Source organism: Thamnophis elegans, chromosome 2 (genome assembly GCF_009769535.1).
Source record: "Thamnophis elegans isolate rThaEle1 chromosome 2, rThaEle1.pri, whole genome shotgun sequence".
In the NCBI taxonomy this organism is placed as follows: Eukaryota; Metazoa; Chordata; class Lepidosauria; order Squamata; family Colubridae; genus Thamnophis; species Thamnophis elegans.
The window spans coordinates 7,452,107-7,479,766 of NC_045542.1; the positions used below are offsets into that span (position 1 = coordinate 7,452,107).

A 27,660-nucleotide genomic window follows, 5' to 3' on the forward strand; every position below is an offset into this window, starting at 1 on the left:
TTATGCAATGTTTTGAAGCATAGATTTATTTCCTGGATTGCAGTTAAAGAGATTAGAAACCAGGGGGCATCATCTATTTAAGGGAAACCAGGGGCTTGCCTAGCTCCAAGCTGCAAAATTGCTTCTAGCAATCTTCCTCTGACAACACATCTCTCTTGTTACATGTGCATTGATCCATTAGTTGCGCACCTGTTTCAAATTACCTGTAAAACCTGTGACAAACAGATAAGCAGAATAAATGGTGGGTCAATGAGGGGAGGGGAAAGGAAATATAGAGTAGTGAAAAAGGCAACCCCTGCACAATTTCTTTCAGTCAATTAACATTAAGCGTGTAGCCTTATTCAAGGCTGACATCACTGTTATTGGAATAGACCTTTAAAAAGGTATTACAGGTGCTTTACAAAACAGTTCCAGAGAAATATTTAGAGAGAAAGTGTATCTTTGGGAATTCTTAAGGCAATAAGGAAAAGGAGGAGGTGGCGGCGGGATAAAGACACATGTTCGGGCTAGAGTCTCCTTATCCAGTTTCCTTCTTGAGTGGCTGCAGGTTGCAGGTACTGAGTGTTTTTGGTTACTCAAGAGAATTGCAGTCCTGTCGTCCACAGAGCATCCCGAATAACCAAGAAATCCTGTACCGAATCCCATTAATCTCATCTCTGAAAGGAGGAGGAAAAGAATTGGGGAGAAGAAGAAAAAATCAGGAAGATCCATATAATCTCATCAATTTTCTACATTTTTATGCTGATCATGGCATGGATTTAATTACTGTATTGCTTGACATTTATTTAACATTTAAATTGGCCAAGATCAGTACCCCATATTAAGAAAGTTAGATGTGGAGGTTTGCTTAAGGCCATGCGACCAATTCTTTAAAATGTAGCTATGGTTTTAAATCTGTGCGTGCAGTTTTGGTTTTAAGAAACATTTTTATCTGTAACATCCCAGTCCTCCAACCTCTGATAGCAATACAAATTTGGCTCTTGTATATATTGTCATGGATTCTGTGTCATAAGAACTGCTCAGCTAATCAATATCCTAGTGATAACAGAAAAATGTGTTGATAATGAAATTGTTATAAATATATAATTTTGCTCCCTTTAAAAAATAATAAAACACATTTAAAAAAATCTTTATGATCTCTCTCAGATCAGATTTCTTTTTCCAGATTTGTCCTTTATTTTTTCCAAGAAAATAGGATCACCGTACTTATGGTACATTTATGCTTAGATTACTTGACTGCCCCAGATTCTTATAAATCCCAACTGTGTGCCTTTTATTTCTTGAAAACATCATCTTTTGCTTGTGGGAAATATTTTGTTAAAAAATAAGTAGCATTTCAGAAATGCTCAAGCATGCAGACAAAAGAGTTTTTGTGCTTTCCTGAGTGGCTTCATCTACAACAGTGTTTCCCAAAGTGTGGTACGCGTACCCCCAGGGGTACGGGAAGAGTTTGGTGGGGGTACGCGTTGCACTGGAGTTTGGTGGGGATCACGTGGGAATATCCACTGCACCGTGCTTAGCTGCGCCCACAGAACCAAATAATGATGATCTGTCATCTCAACATAAACAATTTCATCCTTCTCATTGAATCAAATAAATGTCCTTTATAATATCTTTTGTTTATTTTACGTATGTACCAAAAAAAGAAAAAAGAAATATATTTTGATTTTTATTAAAGCATATGTTTTTTATGAGGGGTACTCAGCGTTACGAAAATTAGAGAAGGGGTACACATATGTCCAAAGTTTGGGAAACACTGATCTACCATGACAATTTGCATCTGCTCCTCCCAGGATCATACTTTTTATCATTTGCCCATAGCTCCTATTTCTGCAAAATAAAGAGATTGCTACAGTCCGTTGAAATTTATGCACTTAAGTCAATTGATATTTGAGCATTTAAGTAATGAACAGAAAGTGTGCATAGAAGCAGATTTGCAAATTAGGTTTGGTATGAACACAATGTAGGATCAGCTAAACTAAACAAACATTGCCTGGTGCCACAGACCTACAAGCTACATTCAAGAACAGAAAGAGAATTGAGTATGTTGGTCTATGGAACACTCTCCATTACAACTAGGTAAATAGCGTTACATCTATAAGAAACTTAAGAATTCGGTGATTTTTGTTCCTCCATCATCTCAGTTGCCGCTTTTATTCTTACCGCACTACTCTTGGCTGCTCTGAGTATCCTCCTACTGCCCCGCAACTCCGCTGGGTTTTCAAGAGCCTCCAGTCGATGTGTGAGCGCCAGTTTCTGCTGGATCGCCATGCGCAACAAGGAGTTTAGAGTCTTCTTTTCATCCTCTGCAGCTTCCAGTTGCCGTTGCATCTCATCTAGTTGGCTCACATACTGGTCACACCTGGGGACAGAAAATGAAGGCAATAGGTTCAGGTATATGTCCAAAAAAACAACAATTCCTTGCAAGGCTAACATCACGTGGCCCTTCAACTGCCAGAAACAGCATGAAATCTCATTTGAAATACGGTACAGCTCAGATTCTCTTATATCAAGGGAGAAAAGATGTAGCTTAGAGGCATATTTAGAAATTTCATGCTCGATAAGTTTCAGAAGCCAGAAAGCTACAAGATGGTTTTCAGGATAAGATTGCTAAAAAGTTGGCCACTCCTCTTAACAGATTATGTAGAGTAATCTTGTGTTTTCATGTCTCTTGTGCACTTTTTGGGTAACCTGGGTAAAACACACTAGAGCAGAAAAGAAATACACACTGATGTTAAATAAATATGTGGCAAAAATATTTAAATATTTAAAATGCTAATCTCACTGTAGCATTGCATAAAGTATTTGGAAAAATATTTGGATAAAAATACGAAACCAAAGAAAAATGAATCATTTCCAAAATAGTTCTGAAATTAATTTTATATAGAATTCATCACTGATTTTGGACATATGCTACCATATTTTTGTTTCTCAACTTTCCTCCTTAACCCTGTATTCAGGAACTAAAGATTCTTTCATAGCAGTTTAACCATCAAAATTCAGTGCCGAGTTTCCATAGTGAATAAAGAACGAAATCCAGCAAAGCTACTGGCTGTTCCGTGTAGCTCGCATTCATCCTGTCCTCGCACTATGTTACAGAACAATGGTAGCTATGGAAGAGCTAACCCAATCCTTATTTGACTCTTTGCTCCAAAAGGGGTAAAGAAGGCTCATTTCTTGCCTCACTGAGCAGACCCTGCTTCTAACCTGCTAGCAAACATGGCACGTAGGGAAGAAAAAGTAGCAGCATCCTCCTTCAAGACCTTGAGCTCGTGACGCAACTTGATCATGGTCTCTGATACCAGCACCTTTTCACCTTCGAACTGTCCTTTGAGATTTGAGAGGGCTGCCTCTGCTGTCTGCAAAGAAAGGTTGCACACATTCACACGTTACACAAATATCCTCCTTCATTTGCATCATTTATAGAAAACCTAGAAGCTGAATGCTTCCCCAAATCTTCTGGGTCATCCTGCAAATGCCAACCATGGGTGTATCGTTGCTGAAGTTTCCCTGAGAAGCTCAGTCTGTGAACTCCTTGAAGGGCAACTGTGCTGCTAGATTAGCAGATTGGACCACATCTGCATAAAACCTTTTCCCAGAAAACAATTGACTGCCCATTTCTACGGTTATACTCTTGGAAGCATTCATTCTGGCTTTTGCTGGCTTTAAAAATAGGCAGGAAAAGACATGTCTGTACTCCAGATACAACCTAGTATATTTGAAAATGGGATGACCTCCTGAATTTCAACATTAAAATGCAACAGAAAGGCTCAGCAAGCACAAGAGGATGGGAGGAGACATTGGGAGATGCAGCAGACAGCTTCCAAATAAAAAAAGGAGACCTACAATTATGAATACCATCCCAATTGTATTGGCGCAACTGATGGAAGCTAAGGAACCTCTTAAAGTCTGGACAGACTGACATGCTTTTTATGGCATCAATATTTGAAGGCCCAGAACTGTAACTAGAATCCTATGTTCTATAACCATGGACATAGTTTTATGGCGACTTTCCTGAAGAAACCCATTTAACTTCTTTCCTTTTGGTTTTCTGATCACTTCCATTTGATCTTTATTTAGCCCTTTCAGAGGAGTTATATTGTACTTTTGTTTAAATTTCTTTCATAAAATATCAGGGAAGGTCTGGATCAAAACCTTTTAAAAGTCATAATATAATGAAAGATAAGGATCTATTTTTTTTCTGTTTTTATTTATTAAATTTCTATATCATCACAATACAAAAACAAATATAAAACATCCAGTAAGAAAAAAAAATCTGCAATACAAAAATAATTAAAATCTGAAGACAGCTAATGTACAATATTAAACTGGAGCAACACAACACACAAGAATTCACAAGATGACAACGCATCCCTGGCTTGATACATTAGATGATCACACCTTTTACCTTTGTTTCTAACTAAATGTCATGGAATCTGGAAATGTGATTCCCATTACCCTATTGCCCTGATCTACTCCATGTAGCAAGGGAGTTATTATATGATTTATCACAGTTGCTCAATGGATCCAATTGTTTCCAGAGGATTTTTCCCAACTCCCTGGAAGACAGCTTGGTGTGTTTCTGGGAACAAGAGGCAAGATGAGTGTTTAAAGTCATTTGAGCAGTCTCTCTCTCTGGAGTTTGATCTTGTTTGGTATCATGGTTGACGGAGGCTCTTAGGGATAGGAAAAGCTAGAAGTGAAGCCTGGAGCACCAGTAGAAAAAGATGAAAAGTGAATCTATCTGAGCATGGGTACGTGCTCATGTTTGGGCCCACACCGGAGGCTAAGCTTTCTCACTGCTCTCATATTCCATTTGTAGCTTAAGGTCACACATTCCCCTTTGGAAAAATCAATATTGTGTTCTGCTTGACCACTGCGACTAATTTATATAGTGTTTTATTGGGGGGGAAAATCACCTATATTCACCAAAACCTTGATTCTGCACTGGCAATCTTCATTGGTGACCAAGACTCTGACTTGCTGAATCATCCGGGATCATTTTTGGCCTGGAAAAATCTGAGAAATGGACAGAGCGCTATCTAGACAGTCCTTTGAAACTTGTAGCTTAGATCCTCACTAATCCTGGAGCGCGACTACCTAGGTCTAGATCAGTGGTAGTCAACCTGGTCCCTACCGCCCACTAGTGGGCGTTCCAGCTTTCATGGTGGGCGGTAGGGGTTTGCTGTTAGCTCTGCTTTATCAATTTTATAAAGTAAAGTTACTTCCCTACTTTATAAATCACGATTGTGGAACCGGTGGGCGGTTAGAAAATTTTACTAACAGAGATACAAAAGTGGGTGGTGGGTATAAAAAGGTTGACTACCAATGGTCTAGGTAATCCTAGGTATTTAATTCCTTTTTATAGGAAAGGGAGTTGCTAATAGTCTTGAAAGAGGCCAGTCTTGGATCCAATGGTCTTAGGGCAACCTTCAAAATGGGAAGGTTGCTTAGATAATGGTAGTGGACCAATTATGTAGCACCCAAGAAACATTAGATTTATCGGAAACATAGACCATGGAACTTATTTTTTATAATGGTTTTACTCTTCCCGCAACAGGTGAATTATAGGTAGTCCTTGACTTATGACCACCACTGGGACCAGAACTTTTTCTGCTAAATGATGCAGTTAAGTAAATCATGGCCAATTTTATGACCTTTTTTTTGGCCTAACTCTAACCCTGCCCTCCTTTTTTGGCTGCAACTGTTAAGTGGATCACATAACCATGAATCAAACTTGGCTTCCCCCCCATTGCTTGTCGGAAGCTCTTGGGAAGATTGCAAATGGTGATCGCATGATTCTGAACTCTGGAACTCTTGCCGAATTTTGACCATGCGACTGTGGTGACGGTGCAATGGTCATGTGAGAATCAATTGTCACTTTTTTCGATGCTGTCATAACTGAGTGATCCTTAGACAAATGGTCATAAACTGAGGACTAACTATGCTTAGTGATGGGGATGAAGGGATGACCTAGAGCAAGGGTCGACAAACTACAGCTCATGAGCCAAATCCAACCTGCTGACTGTTTTTAACATGGCCTGCTAGCAAAGGGACTCAGCCAATGTAGCTCGGGCGCGTCCTTCGTAGATCAATGCTAGTCTTGTCCGATGGCTAGCGCAGTCGAGGAGCCGAGGTGGCACAGTGGTTAGAGTGCAGCACTGCAGGCTACTTCAGCTGACTGCAGTTCTGCAGTTCGGCTGTTCAAATCTCACAGGCTCAAGGTTGACTCAGCCTTCCATCCTTCCGAGGTAAGTAAAATGAGGACCCGGATTGTTGGGGGCGATATGCTGACGCTGTAAACCGCTTAGAGAGGGCTGAAAGCCCTATGAAGCGGTATATAAGTCTAACTGCTAATGCTAGTCTCTAATCTGCAGAACTGCCAGCTGCACATGGAGATGGAAAAGGAGTGGGATCTTGCCCTTTACAGAAAACGCTTGCCAATCCCTGGCCTAAACCTAAATTTGCCATGTAAATCTGGGTATCTTCAGTGCCATACCTGTCTGCCAGGTGACTTCTCCAAGTGGCTTCATACAGGTGTTAAAGAGCCTGGGAGTGGATGCTCCCAAGTCTGACCCTCAGGACCGCTCTCCATTCTGCTAGCCCACGGCAGATCTGTGGGGCAACTAGGACTTCCTGCACTTACCTGCTTGTTGGCCTTAAGCACCGTGCGCAGTGTAGCAACTTGTTCACGCTTTGTGCTCAGCATGGACTTCAGTTTCAGCACCTCTTCTACCAGGACTTCTTTATCCCGCTCCAATTCAGCTCTGTGCCCCATTGGGCTCTGCTGATGTGCGATGGACAGTGCCACCTCCAGATGCCCCAGCTGTTCTCTCAAGATCTCTGTCAGATTAGTGACATAAAGAGGCTCCAAGCCGCATGGGGAGCCAGGGCTACTGGCTGGCGATCTGTCTCCACTGCTAGTTGCCTCTATTTCTGTGAACGTGTGTTTCCTGGAGGAATGCCTCCTGCGCGCACTTTTAACACCACGACCCTCCCTGTAATAGTCCAATACTACACGGTGGGGGGTTATGTTGTGGCAGGCACAGATGTGATGGTAGAGAGCTGCCATCTCCTCAGAAAAAATAAGGAGCTCCTCCTGAGTCTCAGCCAGCCGCGACTGACACTCTCTGGTAATCCGCCTAGCAACTCTCAACTCAGCTTCTAAGTGGGCGGCGGCCTCTCTCTCCTGCCGGATTGCCCGTTGGGCCCTGTCCAGCTCCTCACGGTAGCATTCCCTATTATTGGGTGACAGGCTATCCCCACCGTTTTTAGCGCTAGGCTTAGCCTCTGCGGCTGGAAGCTGATCTACTTGACGGCTGCTGCACAGCTGCTGTTGGGCCAAGATCTCCTTAGTCCTGGTCAGCTGTTTCTTGAGATCTTGCAGATCTGAAGCTAGTGAAGCTTTTTCTTTTTCTGCCTATGGGAACAAAGAAAAGATAGGACATAATTTCCTACGGTAAGATGTTCATTGGGTTTACATGTTACATTATGCATTAAAGATGTTGTGTGTTAGAAATAACTTATTCAATAAGAAACACTGGCTAGATTCATCACAGCAGACCATGAACACTGGTTTAACAAACTACCATAACTGGTTTCATGCAACGCATTAGGATAGCATAAAACAAACCACAATTGTGCCTTAATGCAATATATGACTGCAGAGGGAAGAGGCAATCTATCCATACCCTGAATCCCAAATTAGCTCAATTTGCTCAAAAGGATTTTTTTTTTTGTTTAGAATATCACTGGACTCTTTCAAATGCTGTCCCAAAATTTAAAATAAGATTGACATCAAGCTCCACAGCAGGTTGTAACTGGGACAGGGAAAGGCTGTGAACTTCAGGCTTACTTTGTTGGAAGGATGTTTTCTACAAATGTGATAAATTAGAACGTCTAGACTACGAAATGCTGTCTTGATTTCACTGAGACCAAGGCTATTTTATTCTATTTTTAAGGTCTGACCCATCTTGAGATGGAAAGGAGAGGCTCTCGCATCTCATCTGTCCGGCCAAATTTCCATCGAGGTTTCCCAGAACGAGTGTTTAACTCAGGCAGAAAAGTGCTGAGCTTCAGACCTTGATATGCCACCAAGGGTTAGTAGTGTCCGCTCAAAGACAAAGATAGGGATGCCATAGTGAGCTGGAAATAAGCTCCCGGATATTCCCGTGACCCGACAAAAGCGCAAACGTCAAAAGCACGCCAACAAAACCGCGATGTCAAAAGCGCGCCAACAGCGCGCCGACAGAAGCGCGATTTAAGTTAAGGTAAGGTTTAGGGTTAGGTTTAGGGTTATGTTACAGCGCGCTGTTGTCGGCGCGCTGTTGTCAGCGCGCTTCAGCGCTCATTCGTCGGCGCGGTTTTGTCAGCACGGTTTTGTCACCGCGGTTTAGTCAGGCGCGTTTTTGTCGTTCGTGCATTTGTGGTGGAACCGGATATTCCCTGAGTGTTCTTTGCTAAACCGGGTATGCTATTAAATGGGGAGAAAGTGGGGAGAAACATACTCAGCAGAGGAAGTGAAAACCGTATTTCAAGAACCTGTTTCACAAGCAAAACATTTGGCAAAAGGTAGTCAAGCAGCGCAGTTAGGCAAACGTGAACTAAACAAAGTAGGTAGTTTTACAATTGACCATGATGCTCCTAAATCTGAAAAATTGCATTACATAGTTCCCCCCCCCCAAAAAAGAAAAGGCAATTACTAACATCTGAAAAGCTCACAATCAGAATCTCTTCTTGCACCGAGTGCCAACTTGTGGTGCCAAAGTGTAATTTCCCCCCGTAACTCCCTGATTAAAACATTTTAAGTATCTCTAGCTTTCAATTGGCTCTTCTGACCGTCGGTCTCCAGACGGAAGTTCTGTGATATGTTAAGCTTTGACGAGTTAAGACTTAACATCAAAGGACTTATTGTTTTAGTATCATTGCAGCCCACTGATTGCACATTCGCTTCTGCATTCTTTGCCTGTACAGATGGTCCTCAACTTACAACACAGTTGGGAGCACAATTGTTAAGTCAACACAGTCATAAAATGAGATGTCACTTACAATGGCAATCCAGGCACTTCTGATTGTGAGTCATTAAGTGAGTACTCCAATCCAATCCAAGCCATTCCAAGCTAGGTGTCCTCCCCACCCCAGCCCTGAGCTTCAGTAAGGTAAGGGACTGCCTCTAATTCCTCCCACTGGCCCATCTCCCCACCATCTCTGCCTTGTGGCTGCCATGCATCCTGCCTTATGGGGGGTGCTTGCTACGCTCCATGAAGCCCAGTGGTGGGATTCAGCCAGTTTGCACCTATTCGGGAGAACCGGTTGTTAACTTTCTAAGCAGTTCAGAGAACCGGTTGTTGGAAGAAATCTCATCTTGTTTTTTCCCCACTTTACAGGGCTAATCCTGTAAGGAAGGCAGGAAGGAAACATTCTGGTGTTGTTTCTAGCCTCATCTTTATTGCCCTGCTTACAGAAACTGCCTCTCCGGTTAACCCTTATTACATTGTAACAGCTAAGGTGAAGCGCCCATCGACCTGAGTGATGTTGAGTTGGCCATGCCCACCCATTAACATGACTACCAAGGCCCACCTACTCTGCTGGTCATTAGGGCAGAGAACCCGTTGTTAAATTATTTGAATCCCACCACTGATGAAGCCCCAACTGCCTCAGCCTGCCCCAGCCCACTCCAACCAGAATTCATTCATTTCCCGAGATAGTATGGCCTTTGGAATGCCGCTCTGTCCTTCCAAAAACAGCAGAGAATTTTGAAGGCTCAGAGAGTAGGAAAGATTCACTGGAGAACCTGGGTCTAAAAAAAGAGAACAAAGGCAGCTAGGTGGTTCTGCTTCGGAAGCCCAGTGCAAAAGCAAAAGGTCAGTTCAGGGAAGTGGGAGAGAAAACAGCTGGACAAATAAATCCTTCCTGGCGCTTCGTGGATGTTGGCGCTTTACGGACACTGTGGCCTGGTGATGCATTCCTGGGGCCAGCTGGGGAGCTACGAATGGGAAGCATTCAACAGAGAAGCAGGAGGGCCCAGGGTAGTATGAGAACTGCAGATTTAAAATGGAGACAGCAAAGGGGCTTCTGCTTCAGTGGCTGGTCACAAAAGGTAAAAAGGTTGTTGTGAGGAACTGGGAGAGAAGCAGGTAGGTGAACCGATGCTTGCTTGTATGGGTTGCAGCAGCCAAGGCTTCACAAGGCATGGCCAGCTGCCCCAGAGCTATGTGGTTCTGCTGTTGCTTACCATCCTTCAAGGAAGAGTGCAAGGTAGTCAGAAGGCCATAGATGGGAGGAGATGTAATCAAAGGTACAGATGGGCTGCCAAGCACCTAAATTTTGATCGTGTGACAATGGCCATAATCTCAAGTAATGTCCGTTTATTCAGCACTATCATAACTTTGAACAAATGGTCACAAGTTGAGGAATACCTGTAATTCTAAATGATATTATCAGATACTGGAGTTAATCTTCAGAGCTGCAATCAGGGAAATCGAAAACCAAAAGGTTCATTTTCAGGAAGCCTGTAGAAAAGATGTGTTTTCCCAACATCTCAACCCTTCATTAATAGCAGTTAGACTTATATACCGCTTCATAGGGCTTTCAACCCTCTCTAAGCGGTTTTACAGAGTCAGCATATCGCCCCCACAGTCTGGGTCCTCATTTCACCCACCTCGGAAGGATGGAAGGCTGAGTCAACCCTGAGCCGGTGAGATTAGAACCGCTGAGCTGCAGATAACAGTCAGCTAAAGTGGCCTGCAATACTGTACCCTAACCACTGCGCCACCTCGGCTCATTAAAGGACACATAATCAGGTAACAGTTATGTATGTTCCCAGAAACTCCATGCCTATACTAGAGAGTTTTATTTTATTGGGATGGACTTTGGGATATCAGGGTGTTTTCAGAATCACAACAAAATGAAAAAGACTTGACATTCAAATCTGCCAGGTCTCAGAAGAGTTTCACTAGAATTTTCTCCGTATTATCCTAATTTATTCTACACATACCCTGACCATTCACTTATGCAGTGACGTGCAGTCAGCTTTAGCCCTGGTGAGGCACTTTTTAGACTTGTGGACTTCAACTCCCAGAATTCCACAGCCAGGCATGCTCAGTTCCGATTTAAAGCGACAGCATTTTTCCCCCTTGCAAAATAAGTTTTCCCATTCTTTTTCTTCTCCCTCCCCCTCCTTCCTCCCTCTCTCCCCCCTCTCTCAAACAGACACACGCACACAGAGAACTTTGATCCCTCTCTCATTCACTCACTCTCAAACACAAACACAGAAGTTGGATTGGATATATTTTCCAAAGGCTTGAAAGCAGCTCCTCTGCCATATGCCCCCCTTCCCCTGCTGCCTTCCGATCAAACTTTTTGAATTCCTCCCCCCTCCCCACACCACCTTTTCCAGCTGTTTCAGAGACGATTTCAACTCTGCTTCTCCCTGCCCTACCCTGCCCTCTTGAAAAGCCAGAGCTCTGTCAGACTGAGCTAGTTGCTCCCAGAGAACTCTAAAAAGCCTCTAAACATGCCCTCTACAGGAGGCGAGAGAATACGTGCCTCATTTGCATAAGGAATTCTTTGCTTGTTAACCCTTGCTTAACTCTTAAAAGGCGAAAAATTCCTTATGCAAAAGAGGCCCCTAGTTCTCTGGCCTCCTCCTAGTTAATACTGAGAGCAGACACCAAGCCACTGTGACTTGAAATCTGGTAGCAACTACCCTGGCTTTAATTATTTTAAGAAAAATATTGAAAATCCTTTCCTTTCTCTGAGGAGACTGGTGAGGCCCCGCCTCCCTTGCCTCTAGTGACTGCACGTCCCTGCACCTATGTTTTTAATTCATTTGAAGGGGTAGATCTGAATAAACATCAATAACTCCTTGGCAATTGAAACAAATCTGCTCTCTTCTCTGTTCAATAAGAATGAAATCAGTGTTGCAAATCATTACTCTTGTCAAGTCCAAATTCCGTTCAACACCCCTAACCAAAGGTTTGGTTTTCTTACCTGTTGGAGTTGCTGCTGTAGCTTGTGAATCTCTGCTACGTTAAGTTCACTGAAGAGATCTGCGACAAGACCAGGTGCAGGCTGGAAGCTGTGAGGTGTGGAGGTCAGGCCCCCTGCATTGCTACCACTGGCGAAACCACTGTCTTGCTCTTCACATTCTGTGGTGTGGCTGTGGCTGAGCTCCTCCAGGTTGGTCTGCAAGCTGTTCAGAGAATCGTGACGGCCCCCAGCATAGACGGCTAGCTCCCGCCGCAGTTCCTGCTTCTGCTCACGCTCAGCCTGGACAGTCTCAAGGGCCTCCTGAAGTTGCTGTTCGGCCAAATCCCGAAGACGACCCAGTTCTTGTAGCTGGGAACCAGCCAACATGAGCTCTTCCTCATGGCACCTTAGGGCACGCTTGACACTCTCGAATTCCACCTTAGGATGAAACAGGGACTTAGTACTGGCTTAGTACTCAGAACTGCATTCCACTTCACACTTCAAAGTCTATATCTCTTTTCATTCATACACAGACAAAGATTAGATCAATTATATAAGGCCATTCTTGATAGTAAGAGGGGTGGCATACAGTGGTGGGTTGCAGGTGGTACACCCCGGTACGGGCGTACCGGAGCCTGCCCGGAGCACCGTTCCAGTACGGTGCTCCGGAGGGCCCACCCGCCCACCTGAGCTTCTTACCGGTCTTTTAAGTCTTTGGCACTTCCGCGCACAGCACATATAGCACCTGCGCGATGCTGAGCAGCTGGAGCGTTGCAGAGGCTCATGGAAGGGGTAAGACGCATGCACATGCTGCGTGTGTCCATGTGGACGATGCTGGGCACGTTCCAACCGTATCGGTTAGAACGGGATCCAGAACCCACCACTGGTGGCATATACATTTTAAAAATAAATACATAATTATGCCTTTTTTTCTGAGCAAATACTGTTCTTAAAATCTGCTACTAAGGCCTTACTCCATTTTAAAATGTCAAACATTAGGTTGCATTGTACCTCTTGTATAATTCGCTTTCTCAAGGAATTCACTGCCTGACCTATTCGTAGCAAAGTATTTTAACTCAGTGACGTTATACTAGTCAAAGTTTAACTTGGAACGTAGATGAAGATAAGGTTACATTTTAGAAACCTTAATAAAAGTGCATTAATGCATCTGTTTGGATCTTGAAAATATTTATTCTATGATCTACATAAGGAAAAAACCCATTATATTTTCTAAAAACAATCATCGTTTTAAATTGTCTTCAATTGTCTACAATGTTGATAAACATTGTAGGGATTTTGGTATTGTTGGAAAATTCCATATAGAGAAAGATTACTTTAAGTTACTGTATTGAACAAGAAATGGAAGCAGGTAAACATTAACTGAAGAAAAGATTAGAAAATAAGATGGGGAAGAATGAATGAATCTGCTTAAGCCGCATGTATTTGCAGTTTTTAATGAGAGAGAAGTTAGATTTTCAGAAAACTTTCTGAAAATATTAATTTCTTAATGCTCTGAATAATTTTAACACCTTGTCTTCATATATATAGACAGACTTTCAGGAGCTTTGGCCCTTTGGAGTTAAGAAGCATTCTCCAGAATTTTTGTTAAGAGCCTGTCTTTCATATCCAACTACACCTACAGCTCTTAAGCCAAATTTCTATCATGGCACATTTCTAATATGTGGAGCAACTCCCAAAATTCCCCAGCCAGAATGAACATTACTGAGAACTGTGGAAGCTGAAATGTACGTACATACCTGGAATTTAACAGTTAGACAAAAAGGGATTTTATTTATTACATTTGTATAACTATCCATCTCACATGAAAGTGACTCCGCACAGCATACGCCACTTAAACAATAAACATATAAAAATAATCACAGTTAAAAATAAGTATAGGAATGCAAACAAAAGAGAAGATTTTAACTGCAGTAAGGGAGCCACTGCAAAATCTCTCTGATCCCTTCAGGCACCAGGCCTGATAACACGGGATTTTTGGGACTTGCAGAACATTGAGAGGGATGGATCTAATCTCACTTTTCCTAGAGGGAGAAGATTCCACCAGGCGGGTGCTGCAGTAGAGAATTGTGGCACGACAAAACCGCGGTCCACTAAAGCGCGCCCGATTAAAGCGCGTTGCTGACGTCATCAGCAGCGCGACAACAACGACCACGGAGAAAAAAGGGCGCTTTAAAAAGCGCTTTTAAAGCAAGCCGATTCACGTAAAGGTGTTAGGGTTAGGTTAAGGGTTAGGGTTAGGTTTAGGATTAGGTTAAGGGTTAGGGTTAGGTTTAGGGTTAGGTTAAGGGTTAGCATTAGGTTTAGCGTTAGGTTAAGGGTTAGGTTTAGCGTTAGGTTAAGGGTTAGGTTTAGGGTTAGGTTTGGGGGGGTTAGGTTTAGGTTTACGCGTTAATTTTAGCTTTACCGCTCACAGCGTGCTTTTTTCATCGTGCTGTGATGACGTCAGGTACGCGGTTTCGTCGAGCGCACTTTAGTCGACTGCGGTTTTGTGGTGGAACCGTAGAGAATATTCCAAAACCACCAATATTCTTAAAGAAAAGTGAAATTTATCCCCCACCCCACCCACCAATATACAATGATTCACTAAGTGTATGGGGATTACAACTCTTAAAATTTCTAACCACCGTGGCATTTAGGAATTGTAGATTCCACACACTTAGATAGCAGAGGCTAGAGAAGGTTGATTTATACCTTCTCCATGTCTTGTACACTATTCAAATAAAGAACTAGCTAAGGCACTTCCTACTCATGGAGGCCCAGGCAACAGCAGGTAAACTATGCAGAGAGGATGAAAGCTAGAAGAGAAGGAAGTGAAGTGTCCAGTTAAGTTCATGAGTTCAACAGGCCCTTCTTTCTGCAAAAGGATCCACTATTTATTTCCACTCAACCCTATTAATTTCTTCCAAATCCCATCTTGTACGCAAACAGCCAGATACTCTCCATGCGCTGAAAAATGTCTAAGTCCTCTCTCTCTCTCTCCAATTACAAGCTACTCAGGACAAGGATAATATTACTAATGAAATTGCATACCTTGCCCACAATTGTAGACATCTGAATAGCGTCCTGAGAATATAGGAGTTAAGCACTGAATAACCTGGTTCATATCAAATCAACAGTCGATCAAGTCTAGATATAATGATACATATAATGGAAGGTACATACAGGTGAGGTTAATGCCCACATTGTGGACATCGTTATACCTGATTTCCCCGGAGGACGGAGACCTGTTTCTGCAGGGAGATATTTTCTTCCTCAAGCTCTCCACAATCCTGCAACTGCCGAAGTTCCCGTGACTTAGCTTGTTTCATCTCCTCACGCAATTGGTTTTTTTCAGACTCCAGATTCTGGCACTCCTAGAAAGGAATTATGAGAAGGGTATGGCAAAGCCATTCCTTTCCTAAAACAAAAACAGAACTAACACCCAAAACAATTTAAGGCTGCCCATTATGTTTACAAGAGCCATGGTAGCGCAGTGGTTAGAATGCAGTACTGTTCACTCCAGGAGTTTGATCCTGAGCAGCTCAAGGTTGACTCAGCCCTGCATCCTTCTGAGGTCAGTAAAATTAGGACCCAGATATTTGGGGTCAATATGCTGACTCTGTAAACCACTTAGAGAGAGGGCTGTAAAGCACTATGAAGCGGTATATAAGTCTAAGTGCCATTACTATTCATTTGAATATTGGTAGCTCGGGTTGTAGTTATGTTGTTGGTTTGAGCTCCGAGCTGGGTGATTTGATTCCAAATGTTTTGTCCACACAATTGACACAAATTCAATCTAACCAGAACCACAGTTGTAACCCAGGTGAAGTCAAGGACAGAAAGGGAATTCCTGGAAGCCTGGTTTTCCACCAATAAATCAATAAGACTTGATCCACTCTACTGAAAAACAGAATGAAAGAACATCAACCACGATCCCGAAGGCATTATTTAAAGGCCAATGAACAGCCACGCTGTAAACAAAGTCATAACTCAACAGATCACAAGAAATCAGATCACATCACATGCAGCTGATCAAATCAACCCAAAAACGGACCATGACATCATCAGAAGACATCCGAACAACAACACCAGTACTAATTTACATCACACAGATGGAATTGGGCCCCCCAAAAGGGAAAATTAAACAGTAAAGGTGGAAATAGTGGGGAAACACTGGGGAAAAATCTGGGGAAATTTACCAGAACAATAAAACTAAAAGGGAGAAAAAAGATTGGGAAGAAAAAATATAGAAATTACAAAAACAAGAAAAAAAAAGCTAGGTGAATGGGTGGAAAGAAGAGAAATTTCTGAGACCAAGAGAAAATGGGTAGGAAAGGAGGAAAGAAGGAAAAGAATTTGCCAGTAGAATAAAATTAAATATGTTAATATTGTTAACAGCATATTATTAATATGATGTGAGGGAAATAGATTAATACTATTAATTGTGGATAAATAACTAATTGAAATGTTTATTATACAAAATTAAATCTGAGGATATATGTTATCTATAATAAAATAGAATAAAAGATGGAAATGAAATGTTAAATTTGATTAACTTGGAGGGGAAAATAATGATTTTGTTTTATCTATTAAGAAGAAATTAAACCTAAGATGGAAAATATGGAAAGAAAATAATATGTAGACTCAGCAACTACAGCCAGCCGTTCACTCAACCTGAAATCAGACCACGACTCAGAGAGGTATTTAAAGGCCAGGGCTCCCCCAAACAAACACAATCCAAAGCACACTGAAGATGTCTCCTCAAATGCGGACGAAACGTTCGCAACCAAATCGCCAAGCTCAGAGCTCAAACCAATAACACCCCTATTCATTTAAGTAGAATAAAAAGCTTCTCCTAAAAATAAATTCTGAATGTTACCCTTATAGAAAGTGAGATCCAACATTCTAAACTGGACCTAATTATACATAACCTATCCCTGGGAAATCTTGCTCTTTTTAGGAGAATATGCAAAAGAAAGGGATACAATAGCAATAGCAGTTAGACTTATATACCGCTTCATAGGCCTTTCAGCCCTCTCTAAGCGGTTTACAGAGTCAGCATATTGCCCCCACAATCTGGGTCCTCATTTCACCCACCTCGGAAGGATGGAAGGCTGAGTCAACCCTGAGCCGGTGAGATTTGAACAGCCGAACTGCTGAACTAGCAGTCAGCTGAAGTGGCCTGCAGTACTGCACTCTACCCACTGCGCCACCTCGGCTCTTACAAGCAGCAAATATAGTAGCATACTTGATTGGTCTCTGAAAAGGGGCAAAAAGCATTATTCCCCAAGGAAGGGAATGGAATAAGCATATTCTGAGGCTTCTAAGCATATCCCTCCTTAATCAGGCTTTGCCCAAATTACCTTCCTTAAATCTCGCAGAGCTACGCTGAGCCGTTCACTTTCCATCCCTGTATTGTCAAGCTGGGATTTCAGGAATTTCACTTCACTTTGGAGCTCCTCAATGGTTTGAGTCAGATGGGCTTCTTTGGAAGCCGATTCCCTGAGTAGAGACTCTTCCCGGTTCTCCCCATCAGCTGCTGCTCGTTTATGGCTGCTATGAGATTCTGTCAAAGCCTAAGGAAATAAAGAAGATGGAAGACATTCTAAGAAACAGCATTCTCACTGCCCAGCCTAGGTCATATTAAAAGTTCAAGGCAGAGCGGGGAAATAGTTCACTAAGTGGTATATGTACCTCCTTCATGCAGGCCAATTCTACGCGTAGGACCTCTAGTTGACCTTCCAGATCTCCACAGCGTTGCTTGAGCTCCTCATTCTCCTCCAGCACAGCTAGCCCATACTGGGCTGCCTGGACATTCTCTTGGATTGCCTCCTGCAGCTCAGCTGCTAGTCGCTCCACCTCTCCTTGCAGCTTTGTAGAATCCTGGTCCATGAGAGTTTCTGACATGCTAAATCCAATGATCAATGAAAATGTGGTAGGAGATTGGAAATAATGAATACAAGTTAGATAGAATGAAGGATAGAACTATCCAGTGGTCAACGTAAACAGTTCCCTTTAATTTCAAGCATATGATCCCTTTATAGTCCAAACCACATTTATAGTGTTTATAGTTCTAGTCAACTTTAGACTAGTAGACTAAGTGACTAGTTTTCCATATAAGACTAATTCACTTATTATATAGCCCAAGGATGGCAACTTGCAGTCCAGAGGTGAGAACTATTATTGCCATGATTTGTGAACACCAAGAGAACAGTAGTTGGGGGGGAAATCCATAACGTAAGTCCAAAAATAGTCCTATTTAGTCCTTCTGCCATCGGCCAGACAGTGTTGGCTAGTGACCCCCAGGGGGAGAGCCTTCTCTGTGGGAGCACCTTCCCTCTGGAATGAGCTGCCCCCAGAGCTTCGTATAATCCCCGACCTCCGGTCCTTCCGACACACCCTAAAAAGTTGGCTTTTCCAGCAAGCCTGAACAAAACAACATAAATTATTGACCACTGTTAATTTTAATTCGATTTTTTTTTTAAAAAATGTCATTGTCAATTTTAATTGGGTTTGGGATATTCTATTTAATTTTAAAAAAAACTTTTGTATTATGTGTTTCTTTTAATGTTGTACGCCGCCCTGAGTCCTTGGGAGAAGGGCGGCATATAAATCTAATAAACCTAAACCTAAACCTTCATTAATTCTTATCTACCATATGACGCAAGCCTCCCATTTTGAAGTACTTAGCCATTTCAATAAATGATAAGTGGAATCCTTGGCTACGAGTCTCAATTAAGTCCTAGCAAAAGGCAGAAGTCCTGACTTACTACATACCAAGCACATCAAAATAAAGAAATGGCCAGCATGACTTAAAGACTTTTAAAAAGATACAAGTAACAAAGGAACCTATTTGTGCCTTGCCAAAAAAAAAAAAAATCATTCAAATTCCACACATGTAGCCAGGCAGTCATTACTGTGGGAAGCACAGCATTTAATATAATCGTATTTGAGAACAAGGCATGAAATGTCATCTCAATAAGTTATACAATTTCTAAATCTATTATATATAGCTGGTCCTTGCTTAATTAGGGAAATTGGGATCTGTGACCATATTACTTAGTGATGGCAATCCCGGAAGTCCCTGCTGCCATTAAGTAAGGATCTTGGATCATTCAAAGAAGACTACCTTGCAACTGCCTCAGTGGTGGGTTTCAAAAAAATTTCGAACCTACTCTGTGGGTGTGGCCTCCTTTGTGGGAGTGGCTTGCCAGACATGTGACCGGAAGGGAGTGGCTTGCCGGACATGTTTTCTCTCTCTCTCTCTCTTTCCTTCCTTCCTTTTGTCTCTGTTCCTTTTTCCTTTTCATCTCTCTCACTTTTTTCTTTATTTCTTTCTTCCTTTCTTTTTCTTTTTCTCTCTATGTTAGTCTGTGTGTGTGTGTGTGTGTGTGTATGTCAGTGGTGGGTTTCAAAAAATTTTTGAACCTACTCTGTGGGTGTAGCCTCCTTTGTGGGAGTGGCTTGCCGGACATGTGACCTGGTGGGAGTGGCTTGCCGGACATGTTTTCTTTCTCTCTCTCTCTTTCCTTCCTTCCTTTTGTCTCTGTACCTTTTTCCTTTTTTCCTTTCATCTCTCTCACTTTTTCTTTATTTCTTTCTTCCTTTCTTTCTCTTTCTCTCTCTGTGTTAGTCTGTCTGTCTGTCTGTCTCTCTGTGTGTGTGTGTGTGTGTGTGTGTATGTCAGTGGTGGGTTTCAAAAAATTTTGGAACCTCTTCTGTAGGTGTGGCCTGCTTTCCGGGTCCACTGGTGGAACCTCTTCTAACCGGTTCGGTAGATTTGACTAACCGGTTCTACCGAGTAGGTGCGAACTGATAGGAACCCATCTCTGAACTGCCTACTGGCTTCCCATAAGCAGAGTCAGTGGGAAAGCCAGCGGGAAACTGCAAATCCCAGGTAGTTCACAAGCCAACCTGTGGACTAGTAAGTAGCTCCCGCATAGGTGTACAGATGGTAGGTAAAGCATGAGAGAGGTGGCTGCTACTGGGTCAAGGGGGGTGGCTGGGGAGGTATAGCATGATAGTAGCTGGACTGGGACTACCTACTGCTGCGTGAGAGACTTGCCAAAGTGACATATGACTTTCCCTGCCAGCTTCACCACTGACTTTGCTTGTAGGAAGCCACTGAGAAAGGTTGCAAATAATGATCATGTGATTGCAAGTCATTGGAACCAATTGCTAAGCACCGAGATCACAATTGCATGACCAAGAGGGTGCTGGGATGTCTGGAACTCCAAGGACTGGTTGTAAGAACCATTTGTTCAGAACCATCATAATCTCGAACAGTCACCGAACAAAGGATTATTAATCAAGGACTATCTGTAAGACATTTTTACAGGATTTTCCTACTGCGGTACCTAGAAGCTGTGAAGATCTAGATGTAGCACACCAGGCTTCAAAAGGTGAGGCTGGCCCCATCCTTGATGTCCTTCCCGCTTCTAGAAGTCCCTTCAAACTTGGCTATCTCAATAGGCTTGGGAGTCTTATAAGAATACAGATTTGATGAGGTGGCTATATCATGTATAACAACTACAGTAAACCTCTCCCTATCCCTTCCTTTTTATAATAAAGTTTTAATTGTCGTGTGTTTTTATAATTATTGTCTTTAATGGTTTTATTGCATGCAGCCAAGAGTTGAGTTTTTGTGAGATAGCTGGCCTATATGATAAACAAATATTTTTTTCAAAATAATAATAATAGTACAGCAATAGCTGCTAGGCCAAGTTGTTCTCATGGCTACACCTACATCTGAGATAAATACAGCATGAACTTTAACTTATGCTAGTACTATCTGTTCCTCCAGGATTGTTTCAAATGTTAAGAATTAATGGCAAAAAGGAGCCAGACCGCCTACTGCCAATCACCTCCACTCGACCTATTAGATCCCATAGATTAGGCCTCCTCCGAGTCCCATCTGCCGGTCAATGTCGACTGGCAACCACACGGAGGAGAGCCTTCTCGGTGGCAGCTCCGACCCTATGGAACGATCTCCCAGTGGAGATTCGCACCCTCACCACCCTCCAGACCTTCCGCACAGCCCTCAAAATCTGGCTATCCCGTCAGGCCTGGGGCTAAAGACTGTAACCCACCCGAATGGTATGCATGTTGTGTTTTTAATGACGTATTGTCCTACGTGTTAAATGTTTGTTCCCCCCCCCCCTTTTTCGAGTTGTAAGCCGCCCTGAGTCCCCCCAGGGAAAAGGGCGGCATATAAATAAACTTCTCAATCTCAATCTCAAAAAAGATTAAATGACAGATAAGTTTGCTCTTAAATGCTATGCAATGCAAGTTAAAATGTATCCTTCGTTGCTTCTATCCCTGAAGGACTTCTGGGAAAATAAGCTATTGCATATTCATTGAGAATGTTTCCCCGAGCACTCCTATTCTGTGGAGCATCCTAAAACACTGCAACTAGACAACAATACTATTCATAGTGCAATGTTTGTCATTTGAACTTTCAGGGATGTTGTCTTGATTATTTTAAAGTTTTATAAACTATATCTTAGAAACCTGATTTTTGGAACACACTGGGATCTAATTAGTGCAGCTTCGATTTCAATAAAACATTGCGAATCAAAGAATCATGAAAGAAAGAAACAATTAAAGACATGGGACTAGCATCCATAGTCTGTCTGTATACGTGGAAAATATGCAAACTTTGAATTTTATGCATTTGAGCAGAATGAACTAACAGATACCACTGTCAGCAAATCAACTCATCTAGATGTAGGTCTTTTTGGTAGGTAATTTTAATTTGTAATTTGTAATTTTAATAGATTTGTATGCCGCCCAATCCCGGAGGACTCCGGGCGGCTTACATAAAAGCAATTAAAATATTAAAAAGATTAAAAACACAAAACAATACAGTTTAAAACAGAAAAACACAACATGCACTCAGTTATAATGGGGCTGAAGTTCAATCAAGCTCAAGAGCCCCAGGCCTGCCGGAACAGCCAGGTCTTAACAGACTTACGGAAGGCCAGGAGAGTAGGGAGGGTCCGGATCTCAGGGGGGGTAGCTCGTTCCAGTATGTTAAGTCAGTATGTTGTCTCAGCTGACTACTCACAAATTCTTAATTGCCCAAGTCAAATATTCCATGAACATTATTTTGGACTGAAGACTTTTATCTTTATATTAGCAAAATATTTTGCTAACATAGGGAAATATTTTGATCACACTCACTCAAGCTAACTTCTCTCACAAGGCTGCTGCAAGGGTTAAAGGAAGAGAAAACGTACTTCCTGAAAGAGAAATGTCATGTTCAGAGACTTACTTTTTCTAATCTGTACAAGTTTCTTTACTGGTCTCATAATATTAATGCTTTTTTGTTTCTTTTCTGATTTCAGTTAGGATTTTTTTTACAGTGCAACATGTACAGATTGAAATATATATTCATTTTCCTCTTAAGTAAAAGAGCACTCTGTGTTTGTTTTATTATTCTTAGTCTTATTGTAATCATTTTATTTTTAAAAAATGAAATGTTCATTATCTATTAACAGATAATTACTAAGGTTATGAAATTACAGAGTCCTCAACTTAAAACCATTCATTTAGTGACTGTTCAAAATTACAACAGCAATGAACAAAGTGACTCACAACCAGTTTTCACACTTATGACCACTGCAGCATCCCCATGGTCACATGATCAAAATCCACACACTTGGCAACTTATGATAGTTGAATTTGTCCTGGGGTCATGTGATCACCATTTGTAACCTTTCCAGCTGGCTTCTGACAAGCAAAGTTAATGGCGAAAGTCAGATTCCCTTAATGGCAGTGATTCATTTAACAATTGCGCCAAAAAAGGTCGCAAAATGGGGCAAGACCTATTTACCATCTTAAACAACATAAACTTTTGGCTTAATTGTGGTTGTAGGACTACACTACTTGTATTATAGAGAATATTTCAATGTTTTGATAAATCAAAAAACACTTCACTTAAAATGCTCAATCCTAAGTATTGATTTTTTGTTTGTATTTAACAGAATAACAGAGTTGGAAAGGACCTAGGAGGTCTTCAAGTACAACCCTCTGCTGAAGCAGAAAATCCTACACCATTTCAGAAAATAGTTGTCCAATCTCTTTAAAACCTCCGTTCACAACTTCTGGAGGTAAGTTGTTCTACTGATTAATTGTTCTGCAGGAAATTCCTCCTCAGTTCTAGGTTGGTTCTCTCCTTCATTAGTTTCCATCCATTGCTTCTTGTCCTGCTTTCAGGTGCTTTGGAGAATAGATTGACCCCCTCTTCATTGTGGCAGCCCCTCGAATATTAGAGCATTGCTATCATGTCACTCCTAGTCCTTCTTTTAATTAAACTAGACCTACTCAATTCCTGAAACCATTCTTCATGTTTTAGCCTCCAGGCCCCTAATCTTTTTTGTTGCTTTTCTCTGCACTCTTTCTAAACTCTCAACATCTTTTTTATATCGTGGCAACCATAGTTGGATGCAATATTCCAAGCATGGTCTTATCAAGGTATTATGAAGCTGTTCTGATACTTCACATGATCTTGAGTATATCCTCCTGTTAATGCAGGCAAGGATTGCATTGGCATTTTTGACTGCTGCTGCACACTGCTGATTCATATTTAAGGGATTGTCCACTAGGATTTCAAGATACCTCTTGCAGTTATTGCTATTGAGCCAAGTTTCATCTAATCTGCACCTGTACATTTGGATTTTCTTGCCGAAGTTGAAAACCTTACTTTTCTTACCATTGGATTTCATTTCATTAGATAGTGTTCAAGTCTGTTAAGATTCATCTGGATCTTAAGCCTATCTTTTGAAGGATTGGCAATTCCTGCCAACTTGATGTTGTCTGCAAATTTGTTGAGTTCCCCTTCTATACCCTTCTTGTCTAAATCATTGAAGCTGTTGAAGAGTACTGGGCCTAAGACAGAGCTTTGGGTACCCCACTGCATACTTTCCTCCATGTAGATGCAGTTCCATTGAGGACTAAACGTTGAGTGCAGTTGGTCAGCCAGTTACAAATCCATCCGGCAGTGATGCTGTCCATCCCACATTTTTCTATCTTTTGTATGTCCAGCTATCAAAGTATCTCCCTCACAAACTCAATTTCTGTCCTGATTGGAGAATGTTTACTACCAGCCAGTGATGTACATAACATGTGAGGACAATAAAAGCTGAGATATAACCAATAGGTTTGTTTAACATGCTCTGCACGTGCCAAATCTGGACACCTGTACACAGCAAGTCAAATCAGACACAGTAAAGACAACAGAATTGTGTACAAGGTCAAAAATAAACAGTCTGAATCCAGATTATTCTCCTACCACAACAAGTAGCAGGTATACACTGCTTCTCCAGTCCCCCAAACTCAAAAGGTTCAGGTTGGCTGCACTGCAGGAAAAAAGGTGCAAGAATCTGAGCCTTGATTTCACTATACAGGTTGTCCTTGACCTACATTTACACATTTAGTGACTGTTCAAAATTACAATGGCACTGAAAACAGTGAGTTACAACCAGTCCTCACACTTATGACAGTAGTAGCACCCCCAGTCATAGTATCCTCATGATCACATACTCAAAATTCAATTGGCAACAGGCATGTATTTATGAACTCAGAGTTACGCAACTACCATTTGCAACTTTCTCAGCTGGCTTCCAACAAGCAAAGTCAACAGGGGAAGCTGGATTTGCTTAATAACAACCTAATTATCTTAACTTCAGTGATTCACTTAACAACTGCAGCAAAAACTAATGAAATTGGGCATGACTCAGTTAAGAGCCACCTTGCATAGCAAAGGAAATTCTGGTTTCAATTATGGTCATAAATTGAGATTATCTGTAAACACAGTTTGCCTGTGATAGATAGCAATTACTGCAGTTTCTTGGGAACAACTGCATTAGCTTTTCCTAAGAACAAAACTCACTTACCCAATCCTGCTTCTGGTTTTTAGCATCTCCTGAAGAAGCCCAAGAAATTGTCACTGGGAACAAGTAGTTTGTTAAAAAGTTTCTGCCATTTCAGAAATGGGTGAGGATCTCCTTGTTAAAGGAGAGGAAGGCCAAAATCTTCTACAATTCCTGGCCTCCTGAAGAGCAACTGTGTTGCCAAATTGTTAGCTAGGGACTAGCCATAGGGAAATAAGTTACAGTATTGCTTCGGTTTTTTTAGAATGTCTAAAAAAGATTTCTGCTTTCAGAAGCAAATGGGTATCACTTCCTTTTCCAGTCAGCCTACCGGAAAAAGAACAAACTTGTATTGTATCTGCAGACTAAGTGCAACACAGCTGTTACGTAGGCAAAGGCCTAACGTTTGGAGATGGATGTCAGGATTCAAATGTCAGGAAATGGTCTCAGATGTGAAAATACTCCCAGTTCACAGCACTTCCTCCCAACGATAATTCCTAGCTAGAATGAAGTCAACCTCAACTTTTCCCAAAAGCTAATTGTGGACAGTGGGTGTGTGCGCACACTTGGGGATGAAAATAATCTGAGCTAACATAGCCATGACCTACGTTTGCTATGTAGGGAAACCTACTGTACTCAAGAACTGAATATTTGAAGCAAACAGACCATAACAGTAGTAGGAACAACTGGAACAGGGCAGTAACTGGCAAATCTCGGTATCGTAGCGTTTCATGGTAACAAATACAAAACAAAAATAGTTGAAGCCAGAATAGCCTGCCCTGGAGGCATTGCGTACCTTCTGCTTGAACCTTCCATATACCCATTTCACCACAAACATGTGATAAGCCATAGTTGTCAAAATAATGAAGTCTTAGTAAGTTTGAACAATCAACAATGGTTGCACCATTATATGATACTGAAGAATGCTGCCTCACATTCCCTACAATGTAACTAAGAGCAGCATTCACACTGTCCCAGGACGCTGCAGTGCAGATTCCTGCAATAATAAAGGGGGGGGGGGGGGGCGGTTGGACTAGATAACTCCCGTTGGTAGGGATCCTTTTAGGTCATCTAGTCCTACCCCCCCCCACCCCGCAAGCAGGAGGCCCTACATCAGAGGTAGTCAACCTTTTTATACCTACCGTCCACTTTTGTATCTCTGTTAGGAGTAAAATTTTCTAACCGCCCACCGGTTCCACAGTAATGGTGATTTATAAAGTAGGGAAGTAACTTTACTTTATAAAATTTATAAAGCAGAGTTATAGCAAATCCCTACCGCCCACTATGAAAGCTGGAACGCCAACCAGTGAGAGGTTGACTACCACTGCCCTACATCATTTCTGGCAGACGGCAGTCACTTCTTTTTCTTTTCCCCAAAGGATGGTTTTTATTTTTCGTTTTCATAACATATAATCACATGTCTACTATTACATAGTCAATATCGTGTTGTATTGTTAAATATTTACATCCATTCATCTTACCATCAGCTCCCAAAAATAATTATTGGCTCTTCTGCTCTCCATACACCATATTTGTACCTTATCGCTTTCTTCTCCCTCTCTCCTCCCCCTCCCTACCTCTCCTTTCTTCCTTCTATCATCCTTTCCTTCTCTACTTCCCCTTCCTCTCTCCTTCCCATCTTCTTGAAAGCTTCTAGTCGCCGAGTTCCCAAGTCTCCCCCACTGTTAATATAGTGGGGCTTCCCCATGGCAGAATTTGCTCACTGGTTTTAAAAAGGGGCACAGCCGTCCTCTCAATTTCACCGAAACACAAGACTTGCTCGAAAGGGGTTTTTCGAACAAAACTCTTAAAACAGTGTTTCTCAACCTTGGGCACTTGAAGATGTCCGGACTTCAACTCCCAGAATTCCCCAGCCAGCATTCGCTGGCTGGGGAATTCTGGGAGTTGAAGTCCGGACATCTTCAAGTGCCCAAGGTTGAGAAACATTGTCTTAAAAACGTTGCAAATCTCAAACTATAATAACCCAATGCACCGTAACTCCATCACATAACTCTTCATTCAAGCCAAGGTCCTTTCAAGTTGCACGGGATTATTTGGGGGTTATTATTTGGGGGTTATTATTTGGAGTTATTATTTGGAGTTATTATTTGGGGGTTATTATTTGGAGTTATTATTTGGGGGTTATTATTTGGGGTTATTATTTGGAGTTATTATTTGGGGTTATTATTTGGGATATTTTGCTTTTTTTGCAAGATTACGCGTGCCTGATTCCGCTTCCCCAACACCACCCCCAGCCCTCCAGATACATGCAGGCAATTGTGAGTAACGTGGTTGTTTTGCTGCGGAGGGCGATTCCCCGTCCACCCGAATGGAGGGGTCTTTTCCCGCTCCCCCCCCCCAGCCCACCCAGCATCAGCCACGCCAAAACTTCTCTCACCTTTCAGAAAAGGGGCGGGGTTCGCCTTCGCCAATAGCATCAGCCCATTGAGCGGGAAGGGAATTTCCGAAAAAAAAGTATCCGGGCTCAATTCTTGGTGTGTTTTTTTTCCGGCACGGAGCAACCGTCCCCTCGGGAGTGTTTAAGCCCCAGAACTTCCTCCTCCTTCTCCTCCTCCAAAGTCTACGAGTCAAAACGCGTTCGCGCCTTTGGAGTCAGGCGACTGAGCCGCACCAGCCGCCGCCAATAAAATATGCGGCTCACTTTCCCCCCGACCCCGCCCATTTATAAGCCCCGCTCCGCCCCTCCCTCCCGCACGTTTGAAATTCCTCGCGCGCCTAAACGAGACGCCGCGCTGACACCGTTATACGGACCTATAGAGCGGGAAGCGAGGCTTTGATTGGTTTACGACAGCTCTAA

General features: G+C 42.2%; 1 protein-coding gene across 3 annotated transcripts; it reads right to left on the minus strand.

Moving 5' to 3' along the window:
- LOC116504097 (protein bicaudal D homolog 2-like) lies at positions 1 to 27,504 on the minus strand. 3 transcript variants are annotated; one of them, XM_032210941.1, is made up of 9 exons: positions 27,241 to 27,504; positions 17,665 to 17,878; positions 17,334 to 17,546; positions 15,192 to 15,344; positions 11,992 to 12,408; positions 6,647 to 7,420; positions 3,208 to 3,359; positions 2,164 to 2,362; positions 1 to 656 (listed from the first exon to the last, which is right to left on the minus strand). In XM_032210941.1, the coding sequence occupies exons 2-9, from the start codon at positions 17,875 to 17,877 to the stop codon at positions 651 to 653; spliced, it is 2,127 nt and encodes a 708-aa protein (XP_032066832.1). In that variant the 5' UTR covers position 17,878; positions 27,241 to 27,504; the 3' UTR covers positions 1 to 650. The 3 variants fall into 3 exon arrangements, with proteins under 3 accessions (XP_032066832.1, XP_032066833.1, XP_032066831.1); XM_032210942.1 differs by having other exon boundaries at positions 17,665 to 17,884; XM_032210940.1 differs by lacking the exon at positions 27,241 to 27,504 and adding an exon at positions 24,867 to 25,069.
- Positions 27,505 to 27,660: the final 156 nt, after the last annotated feature.